This window comes from Vigna unguiculata, chromosome 3, assembly GCF_037176805.1.
Source record: "Vigna unguiculata cultivar grain cowpea cultivar isolate G323 ecotype 2 chromosome 3, ASM3717680v1, whole genome shotgun sequence".
Taxonomy (NCBI): domain Eukaryota; kingdom Viridiplantae; phylum Streptophyta; class Magnoliopsida; order Fabales; family Fabaceae; genus Vigna; species Vigna unguiculata.
In genome coordinates, this window is record NC_140794.1 from 64,965,707 (window position 1) to 64,988,901 (window position 23,195).

The window sequence follows — 23,195 nt, forward strand, 5'->3', positions numbered from 1 at the left end:
AAATAATTGAGTTTTACTAACAAGATTGGTAAAAGAATCTTTAAAATAATTATGGTGATTATTCACCCTTTCACACTCTCTTAAACAATTCTTTAATATCAATTAGTATTATATAATAAAATATAGATTATAAGTATATATTAATTATATGGATATTAATATATATATATATATATATATATATATAAAATAACACTTTATACATATAATATGTTAGTTTTAATTATTATAATAATTAGTGTTATATAATAATAATTAATATTATTATTTAAATAAATATTTTTTGTAAATGGATTAATTATATAAAATAAAATAAATTTAAATAGACGTGGAGATATAAATTAAATAGTCTATATTATAAATTATTTTAAGTTATCATCAAAAATAATAATAATTTATTTTAAATTATTAATGATATTAATAAATTATATTTTTCTAATTTTAAATAATATTTTTAATTTTATTTTAATATCATTTTTTTTATTTACATCGAATAGTAAAATATTAATCATACAATTTATTCTATTAAAAATTATAATTTATTAAATTTTATCAATCATATCATACCCAAATTTTTCACTCATATTCACTCAAATCATACCATTTTTTCCTTAATCCAAACAACTTCATCTTTATCTACAAATCAACACAAATTCACTCTCTCAAATCCATACCCCAGTCCAAACACATCAGTGATTATTCTCCATAACCCAATGAGATTAACAAATACAATGGGTGATAAAAGTAATATAATTATATATAAACTCTTAAAGACTATAACAAAATAGCAAAAGTTACACGGATAAACTGCAGAAAAATTACAAATAAAATAAAATAAGAGACTAAAAGTTTCCAAGATGGAAAAAATCAGAGAAAGACAATTAGAATCATTCCTACCCTGCATTGTCTCCCCTCCAATGAACTTTAATATTACTTACCAAAGACCAATCGTACTCGCTCATCCTTGTGTTTGTTATTTTGGGAAAACTGAGTCTTTTTATCTCCTTTCCTAATGCATCAGATCAATACCCACTTCTCCATCTCCAGTTATCTCAATTTTCGCCTCATTTACCCTTCTTTGCATCTCTTCAATAAGCTTGCTTCCATATGAGATTGGCATACTCCGGATGATCAACAAAAGGATTCCGATTATGCTGATAAATTTTGCAGATCCTCTCATTTCTCAGTTTTTCTTCTCTTGAAGGTGGATCAACCTCATTCCATTTTAATAAAGTGGAAAGGAGTCCCATCTCTCTGTTTTCTGCATACAATATTGTTTTCATTAAGTTGTCATCATTTTCCCCTTAAACATTATCAACGGGAAGACTAATAATTTGAGGATTATTACGAAAGGCATGCATATTCTCCCTAAGGGCTTGTGCCAAAATTCCAAATATATTGTGAATGAGAACTTCAATAGCCAAAGTGTTGAAGTTCAACATACCAATGTTAGGGGTATCCGAGAGTCGAAGACCTGGACTTCCCCCTGGTTGCTGAAACCCATAACAGACTGCCATGTACATTAATGCCCTTGCTATATCCCCTCTAACCTGAGATTAGTTTAACTTCAGCAAATTTTATCATTCACAGTTGTCCAAATGAAGAAACATAAAATCTAATCACAAATAGATGGAGTACAATATCAAGACATTTATCATACTAATAAGTCACACAACCACTAATAACACCACACCTATCCAGAATTTCAAATTCTTAAAATAACTCATGATAAAGTTAGAGTAACTTTTAAGAACTACTCTAGAATTGCCGCTATAAGAACTACCGAGCAAGATATTCATAAAATTTGAAGCAAGATCAAATACCAATTATGAAGGTCTGAAAATGATAATTTAAAACGAGGACAGAAAGTAAGACCTGCATAGGTGGTGCCCAGCTCTGCCTGTCTGTTTCAGTGTCGAAAGCAGCTTCTTTGTTAGCTGGCCTCAAACATTTGGTTGAGCTAGTAACGCATTCACCGTAGTACTTGTTCCCCCTTGATGAATTGACTGAGAGATACTTAGTACATCAGCAACTGAAATTGCAATCTTGACTTGTATGTAAATCATGGAGCAGTGGCTTTCCTTACCATTTACATCAGCAGGGCGAATGTTATGTAAGTCAGTCAAAGATGAACCTTTGGTCAGCCCATAAGAACGAGGCCATAGATGTTCCCCTGTGAAACAAAATTTCATCACTAAGTTTCTTATTGAGAAGTTGAGCACTTTGCTACTTGGTTAATGGCCTAACTAAGGGTATCATCTTTCCGTATTTAAACGCATTGCATACATGAGCACAGAATGACCATGTTAGAAAACTAGCAAAAAAGCAAATGTAGAAAAGTTTATGATAGTAAAGGATAGCGAGAAACTAACATTCAAATCACGGTAAGTCTAACAAGTTGATTAGTTGACTCACTGTTCCATCCCTCTGGTTTTCCTGATAACCGTTTTGGGACAACTCTCAGGGAGTAAATTTCAACTCTGCACATCGTGATCATTAATTAGTTACATAAAAACAAGCTTAGGCAATTTAAAAGCCGTGACAAGTCTATACATTTCAGACGAAGCTTCTGGGTTATTAACATCAGCAGCATCAAGAACCTTAAGGGCCTCCCACACCTGTTTCTACACAAACATTTCAGTTCAACTTGAAGATTTCAGATACCACCACAACAGTTCAGGGAAGTATACAAGTTGCACAAGATTTAAATAAAAATGGACAAAACAAAACCTGTATATTTAAAAACCCCCAGTGACCTCTCGGTAGGACAGGGAATGGTGTGGGGCAATGATGCTATTCAATTGTCCCTTGAGTGCTTCACCAGTTAATCCTAAATTCTTCACGGGAGTATAGTAATTGCTAATGTCCTCACAGGGATAAGTAGAGGGAGTTGGATAATCAGATGCTGCAGCAGCAGCCAGATTGAGAGATAGCAAGTAAAAGGAAACAAGTCTAGAAAGCCATTTCCACAACATATCAAAACATGTAGGCCAAATTCCTTCCCTTAAGGTCCTGAAGAAAAGGGAATAGTTCTTAGCTTCACATATCACAACCATGACAACATGGATCATTAGCCGGCATCGTAAAACGTAAACACAGACACACACCTGTCGTTGATGCTGCCATAAATTGCAATCGGAGGTTTCTGACGGCTTGAACTGACGACCCAATTGCGGCGGCGGCGCGGCGGCACGGGTCCGGCGGGTATGTGAAGTGTCGGGAAATGGCGGCGGCATGAAAAGAATGGGGTTGGGATCAGCTCCGTTGTGCCTAACCTCATATTTGAAACGAGGGAATAAACTATTATCCACATCACAATAGATATGATATCAACTTTCTTTATTCTAGAACTAGTGAAGACACATAATTTTCCGTAAAAAAGAATAATCACTTAACTTTTTTAACTTTGTCAAAAAGTATCAAATGAATATACCTTGGCATGCGAAAAGTAAGTAAAATTGTGAAGATTTGATGATTTTTTTTAGGACAATGGTATTTTTCCATCTAATTTTTTTTACATCTACTTGATACTATTTTTTTTTTACTATTTTACACTTGTTTTTTTAAATGTCAAGCAACTTTTTTTTTTTTTTTAATTTTATGGTGTATAGTTAAAGGAGTCATTCTTTTTGCCTGAACACTCAGTCTGCTTAGTCAAACCGTTTATAAATTTATACGTTGAATCTTTAATAAAATAATAACTAATATTTTTAGTAGAATATATATATATATAATAAATAGTCTTATGTTGGTATGTTATTTTCGAAGAGTAGCTTTAATTTTATTACGTAACTTTCGTGCAAGTCATTTATCTTTTTAAGTGACCTAATTAATATATTTGTTAAAAACATGCATGCGTTGATTTCCAAGCCATATAAAAGTAATTAAAGAATCGTAAAGAATGTTGACCAACAGATTATTCCAATTTAACTGTCTGGTTTGAATTGAATAGGCGAAAATTTTATCAATGCTATTTATAATAGTCTTAATAAGTTTAAATAAAATTAGATTTAAAATGCATATAATAGACCCTAAAAAAAAATAATAATTAATTAAAGAGAGTAACTCCAATTAGACAGCACAGAATGTCTATTTCAATTTATTCAAAACCAGTAACTGGTTGAATAATTGATAAACCATTAAATAAGAACATTATTATTGTTAAGGGGAGGAGTAAATAGAAAAGAGGAGGGTGGTGGTGAATGAGAGAGGTGAGAATGAATGAGTGAAAGTGACAAGAGGAGTTATTTAGAAGAGGAGAGAGAGAGGGAAATCCAAAAGAAAACACACAGAAGCAAACAAAGCACCACATCATACATACGAACAGAGTACTTGAGGTATTAGCAGCGATACGGTACCAGGGGGGCCTTGTGGAATGTAGCAACACGAGACGCTTGGCACTCGCATAAACCAACGTGTTATGGATTTCGGTGCCTCTTTCTTTTCCAATTAAATAAACCCCTTTTCTTCATATATATCCTTCTCCTTCTCTTCCTCTACCTATTCTTTCAAATAAACTACTATTAATCTCTTATTCTATGCCTCATTTCTCTGTTCACTTCACACATGGGTTGGTGGCATAAGATCACAAAAACTTGGATTGCACTCTCTGCTCGTATCAAGCTTCGCAAATCAAGTGGGTCCTTTCTACCCTTCTATCTTTCTCTTTCAAATATTCATTCTTTATGCTTCTGATTATGTCTATAACCGGGTTTATCTTTATAACAGGGATTTCCGGTGGCCGAGTCGGCGGAACCGGTGAATACACCGGTGATTGTGGGGGAATCAGTGGTGGGTTGTTGAAGCTTCGTGATGATGTGCAAATGTGTGGGTACAGAGATGTTGAGGTGATGTGGAACATGTTGAACGTGAGTCTTCAGCATGACCAAATGGAAGCGGCGAGAAGCTCCAACAACGCAGAATTTCGCAAGCGTGGGTGCAAGCAGAGATCTATTTCCAGGGTTTTGTTCTGGACTAGCCATTCAGTAAATTGAATGAATGATCAAGTTTTGGAAAAGAATTCATGTGAATGTATTGTACATGCCAAACCCAATGAATGAAACCTTATTTCATAATTATGTAAATAATAGAAGAAGTTTCTGTTCTGGTATGTTATATACTGTGCATGTAACCCCTCAATTTGTTGCCAACTAGGAACCGCTATGTGAAGATGTAGTGTTTTGTTTCAACTTTTCTTCACAGGTAACAGAGATAAACACGACTTAAAATCTGTAACTGAAGTTCTGCATTGGGTATAGTGACAGGTTTGAATGGAAGGAGTGGTGAGGTTGCATCAATTGATGATCAATCGGTGTCACGATACAATGCATTTGAAGTATTTGATGGTGGTTTTCACTGATTTTTGTGACGTGCATTGGTTGAAGTGTTTTGAGTAGTAGTTATTAGCCGAACAGAGGGAATATATAGAGATTGAAGAGTTGAATTTGCGGCTTTTCTTTAGGACTTGCCATAATAATTCTTCAATCACATCTCAGCATAGTTGCACGCATTGCGGATCTAGCTAAAAGTAATCGGTTTCCTTTTGTCTCCATGTACGGAAGAAATTATTGTTTGTGTGGTTGGAAATATGTAGGGCCACAAAGAATGATTAAATCTTAGGCTATAAAATGCAATTATCGAATAGTATAGTTTTAAGTTTATTGAATTTAGTAACATTTTTTTAGTGATATCTACTATTATCCAAGAGCACTAGTATTTACGCGGCGTGTCCATTTTCATCATTATCACCACCTACGTGAGCAAAAATATAATATGCATATTAACAAAGGTCAATTATATTATTATTTGCAACAACAAAAAGTAAATAATAAAATAGATAAAGTTAATTATATAAGGTAAACCCATAAAAATGTTTATGTCAATATTTAAATTTTTCAAGCTCTCATGAATACTATAACAATTTTTTAAGCATATTCAATACGAAAGAACAAATTGTTCACATTTAATAATATATTTTATCTAAATTAGATTGTAATTATCAATTACTTTTATTTAATTAAGTTGAACTGATTATGCCAAAAATTTAAAATTTTAGTGTTTCTTCTAAAACATATTTGAATAAATCAATGTAATAGACCTAACCAGCTTTTTCTAAATATCCTTTTATTTAAATAGTTAAAAGATCTTAACTTGACTTTTGTAATAAATAAATAGATCAAACCAGACCAAAGAGTTTCTTAAAATCATCATTCAAACTACATTTAAGTTTAGTTTTTGGGATAGTGGGCCGATCCGTAAATGGGCCGAAGGGGTGAAGAAAAAGCCCAAAATTGGTCTCCCACGAAAGCATTTTTTCAGTAGCAGCTGGGAGCGAGTGTTGTTATTCGGGGGTGGAGAAAGAGTGTTGGGAAGGAAGTAGTAGCAATTAGCGATGGCGTACCTGAGCATGGGAGAAGCTCACAGAAGGATAACAGAGTATCTGAGTCGCTTTTCCGACGCTCTTTCGTCGCAAGATGGAAGTTCGTTCAAGTCTCTCTTTGCTCTCTCCTCCAATTCCCCTTACCTTCTCTCTCTCGCCGACGCTCTCAACCTCTTCCAAGACGCCAATAGACTCATCAAACAATCGGAAAACTATTCTCAGTTCGCCGACATCCTCGTTCCCCTCTTCCGATCCCTCCAAAACTACCGTCAGAACAACTTGCTCGAAGCCTACAACGCTTTCGAAAAAACCGCCAAGTAACTTTACTTTCCCCCCCTTGTTTTTTTCTCCTTCTTCTTCTTATTGTTATTTGAATTGTTTCAATTGAGTTTACTTCTTTCCTGTGTTTAAATTGGAACCTTGGAGTTCAGTGCGTTTATCCAGGAGTTTCGCAATTGGGAATCCGCGTGGGCTTTGGAAGCTTTGTACGTTATTGTTTACGATATTAGGGTTCTTGCGGAGAAGGTAATTTTTATACTTAGCTGTGATATTTTCTCTTTATGTGGAAGTTTGGTTGGGTCTGTGATTTTTTTTTTTCTTTTAATTTTAGGCTGATAAAGAATTGGCTTCCAATGGGAAGTCTCCTGAGAAGTTGAAAGGCGCTGGTTCCGTCCTTATGAAAGTTTTTGGCACCCTTGCGGTATGTGATTGTTTCCGTCAACTCATTTTCATTTGAAATCCAGTTATTTTTTTCAAATTTAGTTTGGAATCGATAATTTCAAATCCAATTTTGTGTCATAGACGCCCTTACTAAACAGGCGCAAATGATGCAAATGATTATTGCAGCTAGGTTTAGTATCTGACTCTCTCTCTCTCTCTCTCTTGCTTCGAAGCCAATAAATATGCTGTGGATTTTATATCTTCCGGAAACTTAGATATAGAAGATAAACACTAACCGTAACCAACATACGTGTTTTCGTAAAAAAATTAGTATTTTTGTTACTGATAATTTGTCATAATTCACTTTCTTGTCTATTAGAACTAGGTGGAAGAGGAGATAATGGGATTAACACTCATCAAACACGTGATATTTAGCCGTAGAGAACATCCAAATTAAACATAAAAAATGTTTATTATAGATTTCCACTTTATTGTAGTATTATATTTGGCCAACTTAGAACCTAATTGTTCGTGTAGCACTTACGACGAATTTTTTCTGCTGTGTCTGCGTATTCTTCTAGTGTTCTGCATACTTTGGAAGAAAGCCTACATTCCGTCCAAGGAAAAAAAATTGTCCATGCTTTGTGTCTTCGATCTACTTCTATGTTAATTGATTGCTGACTGCTTCAAGTGATTGTGTGGAATTTTGCTTTCATATCATAGGTATTATACTAAATCATAACTCAATTCCATTCCAGGGAAAAGGCTCTAAGCGTGTTGGAGCGTTATATGTAACTTGTCAATTATTCAAGATTTACTTTAAGGTATTTGTTGCTGCTTTTTCTTCCCTTTTTAATGGTTCATACTTTCATAGTTTACGATCTCATTTGTTGATATGCAATGGCACTAATATGAACTTGTATATTGGAGTAATCATATGTGTGACATGTCCAATGGGATCAGGGGCTCGGACAGGGATGACATGAGATTTGTGGTTGAAAATTGAAATTAGAGTTTGATTTTTATTCTGTGAATGTCTTGCAGCTTGGCACAGTCCACCTTTGTCGTAGCGTAATAAGAAGCATTGAAACTGCACGTATATTTGATTTTGAGGAATTTCCCAAAAGAGACAAGGTTAGAAATGAGTTAATTTGTATGGGTTTAATTTTTATGCTATGTTAGTTTGAAGATTTTTGTACTAGCAACCATTTAAAAATTATTTTAGGTACGTAATTCAAAATAAGTGTGCAAAAGTCAAGTCAATAACTCTACCATGCACTGACAACCTATGATTGGATTGGATGACATAATTTTATACACGTAGTGTATTTTGATTAAATTCAATTTATTATACACATAATTTCTGATTATCTATCTTTGTGATGTATTTCAGGTTACTTACATGTACTATACAGGTCGTCTTGAAGTTTTCAATGAAAATTTTTCTGCTGTAAGTAATCAATATTTCTCTTAATTCAACTTATGACCTGCTTGTTTACTATGTTTGGACACATTCTTTAATGTGTGCTCTGTAATTTTGGGTAACTGTACCTTGTTCACATTCCTTCTTAGTTGATGCACTTTCAATAGAAAGCTGTTTTCCTAAATAGTTGCAAGCAAAACTGAATTGAAACATACTTGTTTTAAGTTATTATCATTACTAATTTTTTTGAAGGATATTACCCCAGTCTTGTATCAGCCTAATAAAGAAAAAAGGGGACAAAATAGTAAAACAACCACATTGTCACTATTTTCAACTTATTAACATTTGGATAATTGAAAATAACACTTTAGGTAATTTAATAAAAGAATTGAAGAGTTAAGCACTATAATGAACACATTTTCTTTCATAAACAAAATTAAAAGTAAATGTACTTGCTTGTATGCTGATTGTTGTTGTTATTCTCTCACGGGTGTTTCATCTCCAATTTTCCCTGAATTGTATTTATCCAGCCGTGCAACGGCAAAGAACATTGAAAAATATAACCTTTGAAATTTTATTAAATTATTTATACAGTTTATACTTTTAATTTGACAGGCTGATTATAAATTATCGTATGCCTTGAAGTATTGCAATCCTCAAAGTACAGCCAATATAAGGTTTGGTTCAGGTGTGCCAACTGTTTGCATGAAATGATTAATGAGTTGGTTGTATGTATATATTTTACTTTATACTTATACATGCACTATAAATATGTCTATTTTTGTGGACACATCAACCACCAAGCTTTAAAATTGTTTGTGCATTCTCTTAGAAATAGTTTATTAACACAATTTTTCTCATATAATTTATCTGTCAAATACTGTTGTTTTTACTAAGCCAATAAAAGAAATATCTGAATAAGTTAAATGAATAGGTACCTGTTAGAGGTTGAATAGCTTTGGTTGATAAAAAATTTCATCTCATAGTTAAAGGAATGTAATAAAAGAAAGCCATATAAACTATCTTTTCGAGTATAAGGTGTGTGACTTAATGTTTTTTGGGCATAGGATGATACTGAAACATCTAATTCCAGTGAAGCTTTCGATTGGTATATTACCTAAAAGCAGTCTCTTGGAGAAGTACAATCTACTTGAGGTATGTCAGGTGCTTTCTTGAGGATTTTAACTTTTCATCTTTCTCTGTGTTACTATAAATACTTTTGTCTTATTTTTATTGATTGTAAACCTTTTAGATGCGATAGGTGTCAAATCTGTTACGTTTCCTTATAAGCCATAACCCTTGGGGCTTGTTTGAATACAACTATTTCATTAAGACTTGTAGTAGAAGAAATAAGAAAAGAAAAGTGAAAATAGTTTCTACGTAAATTAATTTGCAGAAACTTTCTTATTTTAACTTAGTTGAGAGTAAAAAGATAATGTAAAATTGAGGGCTTAAGAAATACCTCTTGTGATCTTCTATTTATAATGATAAAAACTCATACAATGGAAGATGAAAGATCTAAAGACTACCCTAGATTCCTAGTTACAACTAACAGAATGCACTAGACTCTTAGGTACAAGACTAGGTGATAATCATGATTACAGCGGATAAATGATTCCCAATGCACTATTTATTACTTATTTCAACATTTCCCCTCAAGTTGGAGCATATAAATTGTATGACCCAAGCTTGGAATAGATAAACTCAATCCAAGTCTCTTAAGAACTTGGTCAGCACATTTGCAAGCTGGTCATTTGATCCGACAAACATAGTACAAACTTTTTTAGACAACACTTTTCTCGGATGAGACAATAGATGTGGGAGCCCTGACTTAGAACAAGATGCACTATGACACAACCAACAACTAAAAGAATTGGATAACTGATTATAATAGACTTCAAGAGTGTGCTATCAAAATCAAAAGCACAATGAAGTCCAAATAACTCCATTGGCAAAGACAATTTGAGCACAAACTGCAAAGTAGACATCTAGCTTTGAAAAAAATATTTGGAGATGTTTCAGTGACAAACGTTACTGGCATATGACAATGGCCAGCAGACATCAAACTTGGCTGGCAGCAGCCAGAGGCCAATAAACAACCAACAAAAACTTTGGAGAATAATATTAGATGGTGGTGCACAACCGCATAACTTCAATTAGGATGATTTTGTCAAAGACCGCCATCAACAACATATGGCGGCCAGTAGTGGTGAACAGTGACAGAGTGTTGCAGACTAGATTTCCATCAACAACAAATGGCAGCTAATAGTGGCGGACAACGATAAATTGCGATGGACAAGATTGCCATCAACAACAGATGGTGGTCAACTGTGACTGACAACAATAAACTATGGCCGACAAGAAGATTATCATCGATGATCTGCGTGGACAATGGCAAATAGATGATACTTTTATGGGAAAGGACATGACAGACACCATATGCCTAGCAGCGGAAGACGAATGGCGTGATTGGCAAAATTCCAGCAGAAGACAAATAGTACCTAGTTGGAATTGAACCACTAAAAATGATTGAGACAAATAAGCTATTCCTTGCACGCTATGAGTAACCTTCAACCCATAACTTTGGTTGTGAAATTCCTTGGCAACTGATCTAGATAGTTGGTAGCAAGATAAGCCAAATCCAAAGTGCTGGACAATTGTGCTATTAAGGAAACAAGTTCTCGTCCAATAGGGATGTCAATATCTCTAGATTTGTGATGGGGTTCTTCACTTGGAGAGTTCACATGCAAAGATGCACATAGCATGTGGAGCTAGTTCGACTCTCTTCCCAAAGTTTAATTTTAACTTATCCACATACTAATTTGAGCTCAAAGAATTTCCTTTTTTCATTTTCCTTATTATCTTCTTTTATTTGTGCTTCTCGATAAATTTATTGATTAATGACTAGGCTAACCCTGCTCAGACAAGTCAAAATGAAATAAATGAAATTGATTATGATTGAGTGTAAGTTTGCTGGCCATATACCCCTTTAAGTTCCTGATTGGAACTCATCTTTTTATAGGATTTTTTTTTAATAAACATACTTTGTAATAGAATAATTTATATTCAAAATATGATCATCCTGGTACTGATGATGGTTATTATGTTTATGCTTCTGCCACAATTAGTAATAACATATGGTATACCCGTTTGTTAGAATTTCATGAATCATAACATCTATTTTCAGAATGGTTACTTCTCTAGGAAATTGTCATTTTATTCAAAGGGAAATTTTTGAAAAACATTTCGTTATCATCAAGCTCTGGGAAAAATGTGTAGTGGCTGTTTATATTGTAGAATAATTTTTCTGAGAAGACATGCATCAGCGTTATTGCATTTGGTAGTTGACATTTACAGTATTTACATCTTTATGTGCCTTGAAATGTTAATTTTAGTAGTCTTTTTTACCTTGGACAGTATATTAATATTGTACAAGCTCTAAGAAGGGGTGACCTTCGGCTTCTTCGACGTGCACTCCAAGAGCATGAAGACCGGTATAATTGCCCATCATTCTTTCATTATTGTGATCCGTTGTTCCTATGTTTAATCAAGAGGGCATAATAGAATTCACTTCTTGTAGGTTCTTGAGATCAGGTGTATATCTTGTCCTGGAGAAGTTAGAACTTCAAGTTTACCAGAGATTAGTAAAGAAGATGTAAGAATCCAGTATCACCGTTGCACCCTCTTATACCAAAGCATATTAGGATTAATAAATGACTTGACTATTTACTGAAATCATCATTTTCATTTTATTACTGGGTTGTAACATGGCAGTTACATCATTCAAAAGCAGAAGGACCCAAACAGAGCTCATCAGGTGAAGTTAGAAGTTATTGTTAAAGCGTTAAAATGGCTTGAAATTGATATGGACGTGGATGAGGTAATTTTTTTAAATTCCGTCATTGCTTTCTACTGCTTACAGCTTATTCCTTCAAAAATAAGTGAAGGAAGATATGTTTTTTTAGTAATATTTTGTTTTATGACATGTGGTGCTTTTGCAGGTAGAGTGTATAATGGCGATACTGATATTTAAAAATCTTATGAAAGGTTACTTTGCCCATAAAAGCAAAGTGGTTGTATTGAGCAAGCAAGACCCTTTCCCTAAATTAAATGGAAAGCCTGTCAATGCTTAGGGACAATGTCATTGATGACACTGAAATTCAGAGGGGCGAGGAAGCATGGTAATGACAGAGTGACTTTGTGACAGTTTTTTCAACCGTAAGTTGTTGTATTGAATGTTCGAGAATTCTTCCAAACATTTGGATCATCAAAATATCATAGCGCTGCTTCAGCTTTAAAGCAAATCCATCACTATTTTGTTTTGATGCTAGCTCCCACAGATTGAATTGTAGTTTAGCTTCCACTTGTGTACTGCAAAGATGCTATAGGTGGAAATAAACCATTGAAGATATTGACCTCATTGCAATAACCTTTTTTTTTTTTGCCTGAGGCTATGGATCTATGTTGATACTGGACATATGTTTACATCTCCCAATTTCTTCTCTGTTTTTTAAAACGTTCAGGAGTTATTTTCCTAGGTGTTGCGGTTGTATGTGTTGGATGATACTCCAGTTCTTTTTCCTACTGTAACAAAAAACTAATTTTTTGTCCAAGATCCCATAAAGATATCATGATTCCTTTGATCCACTGATAAAAACATACCAAGATCTTGTTGCAATTGATCGAAGATGTTACTATAATATTATTTTTGGCAGCGTTTGTATTAGGGGTTAGCGATGTGAGCTCATCCGTTCCGATTCGGCTTATTTTCACATTTGGTTGGGATAGACTAGCCAGTGTTTCCCTAACTTCGGGCTAGCAAACTGGCACACATAACTAAAATAAAAAATAAAAAAGCTATTTTTTTAATGTTTAATTTTAAATTTAAGTATCTTAACTAAAGAATTTCTACAAGTGAAATAATTAAAAATAAATAAATATTAATGATTTATTATTTATTATAAGTAAATGAAGAAATGTAGTCAGAAAATATTAAGAGTTAGCCAAGTAATGAAGTGTATAACATTCCATTTAATGGATAAATTTTAATAAACAAAACATCACATAATCATAATATATGAAATAGAGGAATCAAACTTTTACAATTATCCAAAATATATCAAGATAAAAGTACTATAGATATAGAATAATGCTATAAACATGTTTCATAAAACAAAATAGTTTAGTTAAAAGATTGCTCACATAGCAAGAAATTACAAGAGAAAAGTAGTTTTAAAAGGTGCTTAAAACAACGATAACAAAAATGCTTACACTAAAGAGCAGCATCTCCGCTATCTGCACGATCACCAGAAGTTTTCACATCTGCTCACACCAACATTAGTGATCATTACAAAAAGAAAAAGTCAAATAAGAAACAGACACAGAGAGAAGGGTAAGCTAAAGAAAAATATATTTTGATAAATAAGCAAGCACAAAGCGTGATAGCAAACAATAAAAGACTTTGTAGCTCAATCATCCAGATACTGTTGTTTGCACTTGTAGTGGCCTCTACTGCTCTACAGAGTTATTTCCAATGGGTTTCACTCTACCACCATAAGGTTAGTCCAATAATCATCTAAGGTCATTATCTTGCCAAAGACTAGGACTTCATGCTACTCTCACCACTTGAATTAGTCTACTCTATGTGAGTCTGACTGATTCATTAGAGTGTCAAGAAGCAGTTCTTGAATCCTTATTTCATTACATACACTACAAGAAAACCATCATAAAGTCTCTCAAAGAAATTCATGGAATTACATCAAACATATACCATATACATATTCTCACACATCAATTCTCATCTCATACCAAGCACAACAATTTCAGGTCAAAATATTCCATAATACATGCATAGTCGCATACTTCATGTTTTCTCAAAGAATACAGTCACCCACAAATTAAATAAGAGTATTAAAAACAAGTCTACACCACTCTCGCTTATGCTAGAAGGTCTCGCCCCTCGCTTAAGCCAGAACCTTCTCGTCTAGGCGATAACTCGAACAACAAGCACAATGCACATCCGCGAGTTCTTGTTTAAGCTAGACTTTTTCGCTTAAGCGAGATTGCTCTCGCTTGGGCGAGAATTCTCGCTTGAGCAACAACTCTCATAAAGATAAAGGAGAGTTCTGCTACTCTCGCTTAGGCTAAAGGATTCTCGCCTGAGCGAGAATAGCAGTTTCTCTCCTACTCCTACATACAATATTAGAAATCCAGCCAAAAAATCATATACAGTATATTTTCACAGAATCACAATCATCATCCAAGCGTTTTAAACACGAAATAGAACCAAAACAAGCAAGATATTTTTAAAACGTGAAAAGCCCTAGCTTCCCTTACCTTGACTGGCGCTAACGTGAGGGGGAGGGGAAGAAAACTCCAAGTGAAAAGCACTAGAAAATCTAAATACAGCTTAAGAAGCTGACATGCAAGAACGCAGGGGAAGAAATGAGATCTTGATCGAACTTAGACAGAGATGAAACTTCAAAGACTAAAAATGAAAGAGTGCAAAGTTGGGGTTAACTTACTCAGAAGAAAGGAACGTTCAGTTTGTTCCGACAAGAACTCCACAAAAGTCCCAATTTCACTCTTTGCTTCAAGAAGTGGTGGAAACTAAGTTAGAATATGAGAAAATATGTGGAACAATTGTTGTGAAGGAGTGAGTTTTGAGAGAAAAAGGAGAGGAAGCTAAGTGGAGAAAGTAGAGTGAGAGGAGTTTGAAAGTTCTTTTTTCTGAAAGTAAAAAAATGTGGGCTGACTTGGGCCTTTTTAATCAAATCAGGCCAAAAAATTTTAAAACAAAAGTGGGCTTTACGGTGTATATTAAACACATTATATTAACGAAATAATTAATAAAACTATTTAAGTATATTCAATACATGGAAAATTATGTGTAACCAAATATTGAAAAGAATTTGATCAGTCTGGACTATCAATTATATGGGACATGGTTCGCTGGACTTAGGTCCAACTAATGTGATTAATGTCCAACGAAGCTGTACTTTTTTTTACAGCAAGCTACATAATTACATAATAGTCTTTCAAGATATGAAGTGTTATTAACATATGAAGTGTTAAGATCTATTTAAATCTAACTAATAGTATCATAATTATTATTTTGTAACTTAAGCACTTTTTTCGACACATCTTAAAAGACCTCATAACACAGTTTGAACATGAGTAAAAAATAGTAAATCAGTATCTCTTAATTAAACCATTCCTAGATACCATTACCATAAAAAAGTAAGAACAAAACTATAAATTTCCGAAACATTTTTTCCGGTTTTTGTTACAAGATTTAACCAGCTGTTGAGATATATGGTTTTTTAATTAGAACTTTATTATAGGGGATGATGATATTATCATAGGTTTATAAAGAGGGGGTTTCATTGGGGAGATACAACACCAATGAGACCTGAGCCTAATCACATAAGATATTGACACCACTCTCAACCCAAAACCTTAAGGCGATGGGTTTATGGGCCATGATCATTATATGGTGCTCTACTTTCTCATTTCTGGTCAATGTGGGACTTAGACTCACACTTGAATTTCTAACGGTTAGAAGCTATTACTAGATACATGCCATTGGAATCTTCCATCACTACACCAATCCTAGTGGATTCTGGTACAATTCAAAGTTAAACTTAGAAATAAATGTTTCCTTTATCATTGATTTTATGTAGCACATTAGTTGTGTTACAATTAACATTTTAAGGTGATGCAGCAGGGGAAGTAGGGGTAAATTGAAAAGGTCCATGTATTATTGGAAAAGCATGTGGTGACTGACAGACTTTGATACTTGAATTACTGCTATATGACAATTATAGTACGTAAGATGAAGATGGTCCAGCCACTGCACAGAGAAAATTCAATAAGACAAGAACTGCATATGGTGGCCTAAACACACCAAAATGAGACAAATCCTCTTTTCTGGATTCCCGTTTTGGATGAACACTTAAGCAAAAACTACCATAATGCAAAGTCCTGTATACTTTCACAGCTTGTGCCACTACCACACGCTCAGTTTCTGGGTTTTCTGTGCTTCTTCAAACAACTTTTATCACTTGGAAGTTAAAGAAACAGACCACTTTATCAAAATCTTCTTCTGAAGCAGAATATAAATCCTTAGCTTCACTATCTCTTTCAAGATTTACATGTCTCGGTTTCTACCCTTTATTCAACCTTATGTGACAATAGTTCTGCCATTCACATTGCCAAAAATCTGACTTTCTATGAGAGAACCAAGCATGGCATAGATATATATTTGTTATGTCTTCTATTTTTATGATTGTTAGGTTTAATTTTACGATTGTTAGGTTTGTTACATCTGCTTTTGCAGTTTTCCCCATTGTATATAAGCCTTTTTGTAGTCTTCTTTTGTAAGCATCTTCTTTCTCAATCAATAATATGAGAAGTTCTCGTTTAAGCAGAAAACGTTGAGGAGATATTTTCTAAGTGTTGCAGCTATATATGATGATACTCGAATTATTTTTCCCACTGTAACAAAAAACTAGTTTTGTGTCGAAGATCCCAGAGAGATATTTAACAAACATTGAAGTCATGATTGGTGTGAGCTACTGATAAAAGCATACCATGATCTTGTTGCAATTGATCGAAGATATTACGACAATATTTTTTTTTCTTGCAGTGTTTGTATTAGGGTTAGCAATTTAAGCTCATCCGTTCCTGTTTGGCTTATTTCACATTTGGATGGGATAGAATAGCGCAAACCGGCACACATAAATTTTAAAAAAGTTAAAAAAAAAAAAAAAAGTCAGCAGAGCCTTTTTTTTATGTTTAATTTTAAATTTAAGTATCTTATAAAACTAAAGAATTTCTACAGGTAAAATAATTGAAAAAATAAATATTAATAACTTATTGTTTGTGTAAATTAATGAAGAAACATACTGAGAACAAAAAGTAATCAAGTAATAAAGTAGAGGTTAAATATATTATATTAACAAAATAATTATATTCAACACAATGAAAAATTATATGTAACCAAATATTGAAAAGAATTTGAGCAGTCTGAACTATCAGGTTATAGGGTGTTTTCCTGCCCTCCTCTTTTTTCTTCCTACACCTCATAAAACCTGTGATTCCCAAACTTTCTTTCATTAAAATTATAATAAAAAATTTTGCATCTCTACTTTTTAATATTTTTTGGATTAGGTGTTTGGATAGTATTTTTGGATTTGAACAGTGTCTTTTGGAATACTTCATCTGATTAAATGTTACGAAAATTAATTTCGAAAACAATCGATCTAAAATATAAAAATATTGTCAATGTTCTGAAAAAATATATTTCAACACTCGATCTAAAATGAATGTATTTTTTTGAAATACATAATTTCAAAATTATAATTTTAAATAATAAATATTTCGGAAGGTATAACCATATCTAAAATTACTTTCCGGAATGTTCATCTCCATATGTATCTAAAAAAATTTCGGAACAGTAAAAAGAAAACTATTTATTTTAATAATATGTTTTTGAAACCTTATATTGAATAGAGAAATAATTAAATTATAATATATAAAGATAACTAAGTTTACTTGTAAGTGTCCACATATCCTTGTCTTTTATATATATATATATATATATATATATATATATATATATATATATATATATATATATATATATATAATACTTTAAGATACTTTAGCGATATTTATTAATGAAGCATAAAATTTATGAATTATAATGACAATAATTTTTATGAATTTTGTTGACAATGTTCGATACATATGATTTTAATTTAAAATTACACTATAACAATTATATATTTATCATGTTTTTAAGAATTATTTTACATTTTTAAATAAACATTATTAGGTATTGTATTATTATTTTCAAAAGAAATACCGATATCCGTACATCATAGAAAAAGGTACATATTTTAGGTGAAAAAGGTCAATGTGTTAGTTTTATTACACAACTCCATCACTATAGCATTTCTTAGAGTGATATATTTGAAGTTGGTTGTGTGAATGAGGCAATTTTACGCACACGAACTTATCAGTGCCATTATTGAATAGATAATCTAATTTCTTAAAGGAGGTGAATTTTAAATTTAATTAATGAATATATGAACAAACAGATCATATTTTGATACCTCTTAAACACGTTCCCAACACTTTTTTTTTTTAAATGTATCATAATTAATTTTTTTAACTTAAGCACTTTTTTCGACACATCTTAAAAGACCTCATAACACAGTTTGAACATGAGTAAAAAGAAGAAGTAAATCATAAAAAGGTAAATTGAACAAAAAAGATTTTATAAATTTTCGTAACATTTTTTCCGCTTTTTACAACAAGATTTAACTAGCTGTTGAGATATATGGTTTTTTAATTACAATTTTATTATAGAGGATGTTATTATCATAAAACTGTAGCAATTTTGCTTTTATAATATAAATTACATAATTTTAGTTTTAAGCTACTTGTCATTCACATTTTTCTTCATTCTATTCAGATTGTGGGAATCAGACATCACAAAAACAAGGAATAATCCAATTTTTTGTGTGTGCAATAGTTTAATCGCCCAAGGTTAGAACCTATTACTTGATACATACCATTCTAATCTTCCATCACTAGACCAATCCTGGTAAATTATATGATACAGTTCCAAGTTAAACTTACAAAGAATGTTTCTTTTTCCTTTGGAAATATCGCATGAATGTAGCACATTAATTATGTTACGATTCACATTTTATGGTTATGCAGTGGGGGAAGTAGGGGTAAATTCAAAAGATCCATGTATTATTAGAATAATGTGTGAACAGAAGAAAAAGCATGTGGTGACTGACAGGCTTTGATATTTGAATTACTGCTACATGACAATTAGTACGTAAGATGAAGATGGTCCAGCCACTGTATAGATAAAATTCAATGAGACAAGAACTGCATATGGTGGCCAAAACAAAGCAAAATGAGACAAACCCTCTTCTCTAGATTTCCGTTTTGGATGAGGGCTCAAGCAAAAAACTAGTATAATTCAAAGTCCTGTATACTGTTAGCCAAACAGTACCTTGACAGTTTGGATTTCCAACCAAATTGCTAAATAGAGAAAGAAAAACGAATCAAAGGGGGCTTTTACTTTGTTACACGAGTTTAACATGCCGTCTACATTTCATCTTGGTCCTTCACTTTTGGCCAAATCCAACATTCATGAAGGTGTCACGCTGCCATAAGCATGCTTATTTATTTTCAATACGATAGAATTAATTGTTATATAAAAAATTGATCACTCATTCAGCACTCAGAACATGCATCATCAACCGCTGGCTATAAACCGAAGTGGCAGCAATGCATTTGGAGACCATTATGGCCACCTGAAGCAAGTAGATACCAAAACGACACACACTGCATTAATTACGCACACAAGCAACTTAAATGGAGAACAAGGTCATATGTGTAGTTACAATCTGCTGCTAATATCACTATCATCTCTTCTGTCCTCTTTTGCATATACTCTCTGCGTCCACCACATTTCGTAGAATTTATTCATTAGAGTAATAACTGGCACGTAGCCCTATCATAACAATTACAGATATCACATTTAAGAGAATGAATACAATTGACAAGTAGAGATCCGGTAGTAGGGTATAATGGTTCCCTCTTTTCAATGATATTTGTTGATGTATCAACTCAATAATATTCTTGTACAATATCCTTTGTTTAATGTAAATGAGACGAAGGATACAGTTATCCCCAAGCAATTGCTCAGCTGTCATGCATACATGACTCATTAGGTTCAGTTTGACAGGATACCTGTTTTTCTAAAACTAATGCAATACAATTAACTCATTTCTATCCACCAAAAAAATGGAATTGGGAAGAGATGAGTCTGTCAAATTCAAACGCCTAAAAGTTGCATTGAAACTATTTAATCAGTCAGTAATGTGGTGATGTTAGAGAACGAGAGTGAAAGTTAAAACTTTGGTATTGACTTTGCTCGGAGGAACTGCTTAAGAATGGCCTTTTCTTCATCAATTTGTTTTTTCTCTACAGGGTTCTTAGGTTTCAGTTTTCTTTTCTCCTCTAGCATCCACTGGAAAATTTCACGTTGTACTTCTTCAGGGATAGGAGCCTGCATTTGCACAGGTGTCGTGACAGGAAAAATGAGATTATCGTAATTTAAATCAATTGAGCTTGTGACGGGTTCAGGATGAACTTCAACACTAGCTTTTGCCTTGTGAGATTTTTGTGCTGTTCTTCTAGTAACCTCCACTGAATCTCTTCGTTTTGCACTTGCAAATAGAAAAGCTGCAATCAAATGTCAGAGAAAAGAAAAAAAGAAACAAACACCGATCAGTATATTTTAAATGATCCTCTAACTAAAAGCCAACAGGCGCATGCTAGGATTCGACTTTACTAAATTGAGAGAATGCACTTTAGAGGATAAAGCCCAATTACAGATGTTGATTAGAAAATCAACAGTTTAAAATTTTGAAAAAAAATAAATAAATAAAAATAAAATCTAAAATTAATTATAAACACTTCATTCTTTAAAGGAGTTGAATTCCTAATGCTAAGGTATACATCTAATTATTTTTTTTTCTTCTTAACATCAACCACAAACGATTTTTTAACTTCAATGCAACATCAAGTTACAAATACAAGAATAGCCATGAATACTATCTGTCAAGCTGATTATTTTCGTATCATACTTTTTAAATTATAAAACACAATCTTATTGAAAAGAATGTCCTAAATACATTAAATAGTTCATCAAGGGATTAAATAATTAGTTATGCCTTAACTTTGTAATTAACATAACTCAAGTGGCCAATGGCTTAGTGTGGTAGAATTATTGACCATAGCTATTTCATCAAACTGCAAAATACGAAGGTGTTATTTAAAAAATAAAAGGTATCAATCACTAAACTGTCATTTTCTCACATTTCCATCAATGTAACCAAGAAACGAAAAGAGAAAAAGACATCAGTACCACCCATTTTTAAACATACATTTAATTCTTACAACCTGAACCACCGTGATACTAATTTTACATGCTTTCTGAGCAAGTTGTACAGTACTAACAGAAAAATCATGTTACACAAATCCAAAAAGTACCAGTTCTCCCGTCACAACACGCAGTTACGTAATAAAAGCGTTCATTTACCAATAAAAGTGACTAAAATCCAAAACCCACCAGCAATGATAACCATTAAGATGCGCCAATTATTGCCCTTAAACCCTCCCTCCAATGCCCCCAAACACCCAAATAGACTCTAATTTCAACTTCATCAATTTTGGATTTAAGGAGCTCCTTTCTTAAATGTCATTCAAATACAAAAGAAACAATCCCCACATTACATTCACACCTTAATATCAGTGATAACATTTCCCAGTACAGCCATCCATCATAACCAATAAGAAAAAAATTATGATAAACCAAAGTAAAAATACATAAGTTTTTCAGCATAGTAGAGTAGTATATCATGAATATCGTCATCTCCATATGAACAACATACTTAAATTGATATCTACAGCAATCAAGCCAGTCAGCAAAAACACCTCAATCAAAGATGTCTTTCTTACAGTTTCAATGTTATTTATTACCCTAAACATTCCTATGGACCTTTTTTTTTTCTGTTAAAGAACACAAAATCCTCCACTGTAGATAGTTCTGCTTGATCAGGTAAGATTATTACGGGTGAAAAAAATTCCCTTTCGAGTATCAATAAAGTGTATAATTCAAGGAAGTGAAGCACGTGCACGTGCACGTGCAAATGCAAGTGCACGAGGCATGAAGGAATCTTATTCGAAAGAAAAAAAAAAAAAAAGCAACTCAATCTTGTTAAGCAATGTGTCGAACACCTGAAAGGCAAAAACTGAAGAGGGCAATGTAACCGACGATAACAATAAGAAGCAAGAACCCAGTATTGAAATAAATAAATGAAGGAATGAAGCATAGTAATGGATGCAGAAAGGGACATAAAGAGACCTCCAAGAGCAAGGTTAGAGAGCAGCAAAAGGCGCCAAATGAACTTGCAGCGCTTCATAAGCAACCCAGTTGGAGGTGCAGGTGGGGGAGTCTCGCCCATTGTCATTTCTTCAAACAGAATGATGATCACTCTGCACTGTGATCTGCTACAGAACAAACCTCAGATGTTCACGTTCTTGATCTTCACACATCACGAGTCATTGCAACGCCATTGTCTTTTGTCTCTTCTCTTGTCAACTTTTCCCAACATCAAGTCATGTTGGATTTTGACCTTTTATTTAGGGCCCATTCTCTTAAACATGGAAACATTGATGCCCAAAATGGGCCATCATACGGCCCAATCATAAACCGTTCCGTTTCCCAATCTTACCGGAATCTATCATATGTTACCCTTTTTATGGGAAGAGAGAGGAAAACCACGTTATCACTGTTCGAGTAAGTAAAATTAATACAAACCATTTTTTAATATATTTAATATAATTATATGTTAAATTATTTTATTAAGGTGTTAAAATAAAGTTGTTTATTTTAAAGCATGTAAAAGAATATATTTATAAGCATTCACTTTACTACAATACTCCCAAAAGGTGTAAGCTAAAGTACCTTTTTCAAAAAAATAAATAACATTATTTGTAAAATACATGAATATTACCAGCATAAACACATATCAATTATATTTTCTTTGTTTTTCGTGCGATTTAAGAAAATAGTGAATAAGAAGACTTTTCCAAACCATCATAATAATTGTTTGGGTATATTTATTGTTAATGCAGATG

General features: G+C 33.1%; 4 protein-coding genes and 1 long non-coding RNA gene across 6 annotated transcripts; 2 read left to right on the forward strand and 3 right to left on the reverse strand.

Moving 5' to 3' along the window:
• Nucleotides 1-732: 732 nt before the first annotated feature.
• On the reverse strand, nucleotides 733-3,318 carry LOC114176692 (uncharacterized). The gene is made up of 8 exons (XM_085670847.1): nucleotides 3,108-3,318; nucleotides 2,757-3,012; nucleotides 2,554-2,618; nucleotides 2,416-2,480; nucleotides 2,087-2,173; nucleotides 1,876-2,006; nucleotides 1,445-1,550; nucleotides 733-1,261 (listed from the first exon to the last, which is right to left on the reverse strand). The coding sequence occupies exons 1-8, from the start codon at nucleotides 3,311-3,313 to the stop codon at nucleotides 1,089-1,091; spliced, it is 1,089 nt and encodes a 362-aa protein (XP_085526973.1). The 5' UTR covers nucleotides 3,314-3,318; the 3' UTR covers nucleotides 733-1,088.
• A 1,007-nt stretch (nucleotides 3,319-4,325) lies between these two features.
• Nucleotides 4,326-5,112, forward strand: LOC114179702 (uncharacterized). The gene is made up of 2 exons (XM_028066117.2): nucleotides 4,326-4,636; nucleotides 4,729-5,112. Exons 1-2 carry the CDS (start codon nucleotides 4,567-4,569, stop codon nucleotides 4,992-4,994), a joined length of 336 nt encoding a protein of 111 aa, XP_027921918.1. The 5' UTR covers nucleotides 4,326-4,566; the 3' UTR covers nucleotides 4,995-5,112.
• A 1,205-nt stretch (nucleotides 5,113-6,317) lies between these two features.
• Nucleotides 6,318-12,999, forward strand: EER5 (proteasome family protein). Of its 2 annotated transcripts, none has more exons than XM_085671514.1 (12): nucleotides 6,318-6,696; nucleotides 6,811-6,904; nucleotides 6,990-7,079; nucleotides 7,798-7,863; nucleotides 8,084-8,173; nucleotides 8,433-8,489; nucleotides 9,078-9,139; nucleotides 9,530-9,626; nucleotides 11,880-11,956; nucleotides 12,043-12,117; nucleotides 12,237-12,342; nucleotides 12,464-12,999. In XM_085671514.1, exons 1-12 carry the CDS (start codon nucleotides 6,392-6,394, stop codon nucleotides 12,593-12,595), a joined length of 1,251 nt encoding a protein of 416 aa, XP_085527640.1. In that variant the 5' UTR covers nucleotides 6,318-6,391; the 3' UTR covers nucleotides 12,596-12,999. The 2 variants fall into 2 exon arrangements, with proteins under 2 accessions (XP_085527640.1, XP_027921716.2); XM_028065915.2 differs by having other exon boundaries at nucleotides 6,319-6,696; nucleotides 9,530-9,617.
• Nucleotides 13,000-13,522: 523 nt separating this feature from the next.
• LOC114175588 (uncharacterized) lies at nucleotides 13,523-15,152 on the reverse strand. The gene is made up of 3 exons (XR_003602864.2): nucleotides 14,987-15,152; nucleotides 14,799-14,879; nucleotides 13,523-13,784 (listed from the first exon to the last, which is right to left on the reverse strand). It is a non-coding gene; the product is annotated as an uncharacterized LOC114175588 (long non-coding RNA).
• A 4,908-nt stretch (nucleotides 15,153-20,060) lies between these two features.
• On the reverse strand, nucleotides 20,061-22,678 carry LOC114177188 (uncharacterized). The gene is made up of 2 exons (XM_028062444.2): nucleotides 22,420-22,678; nucleotides 20,061-20,735 (listed from the first exon to the last, which is right to left on the reverse strand). The coding sequence occupies exons 1-2, from the start codon at nucleotides 22,523-22,525 to the stop codon at nucleotides 20,401-20,403; spliced, it is 441 nt and encodes a 146-aa protein (XP_027918245.1). The 5' UTR covers nucleotides 22,526-22,678; the 3' UTR covers nucleotides 20,061-20,400.
• Between the last annotated feature and the right edge of the window lie 517 nt (nucleotides 22,679-23,195).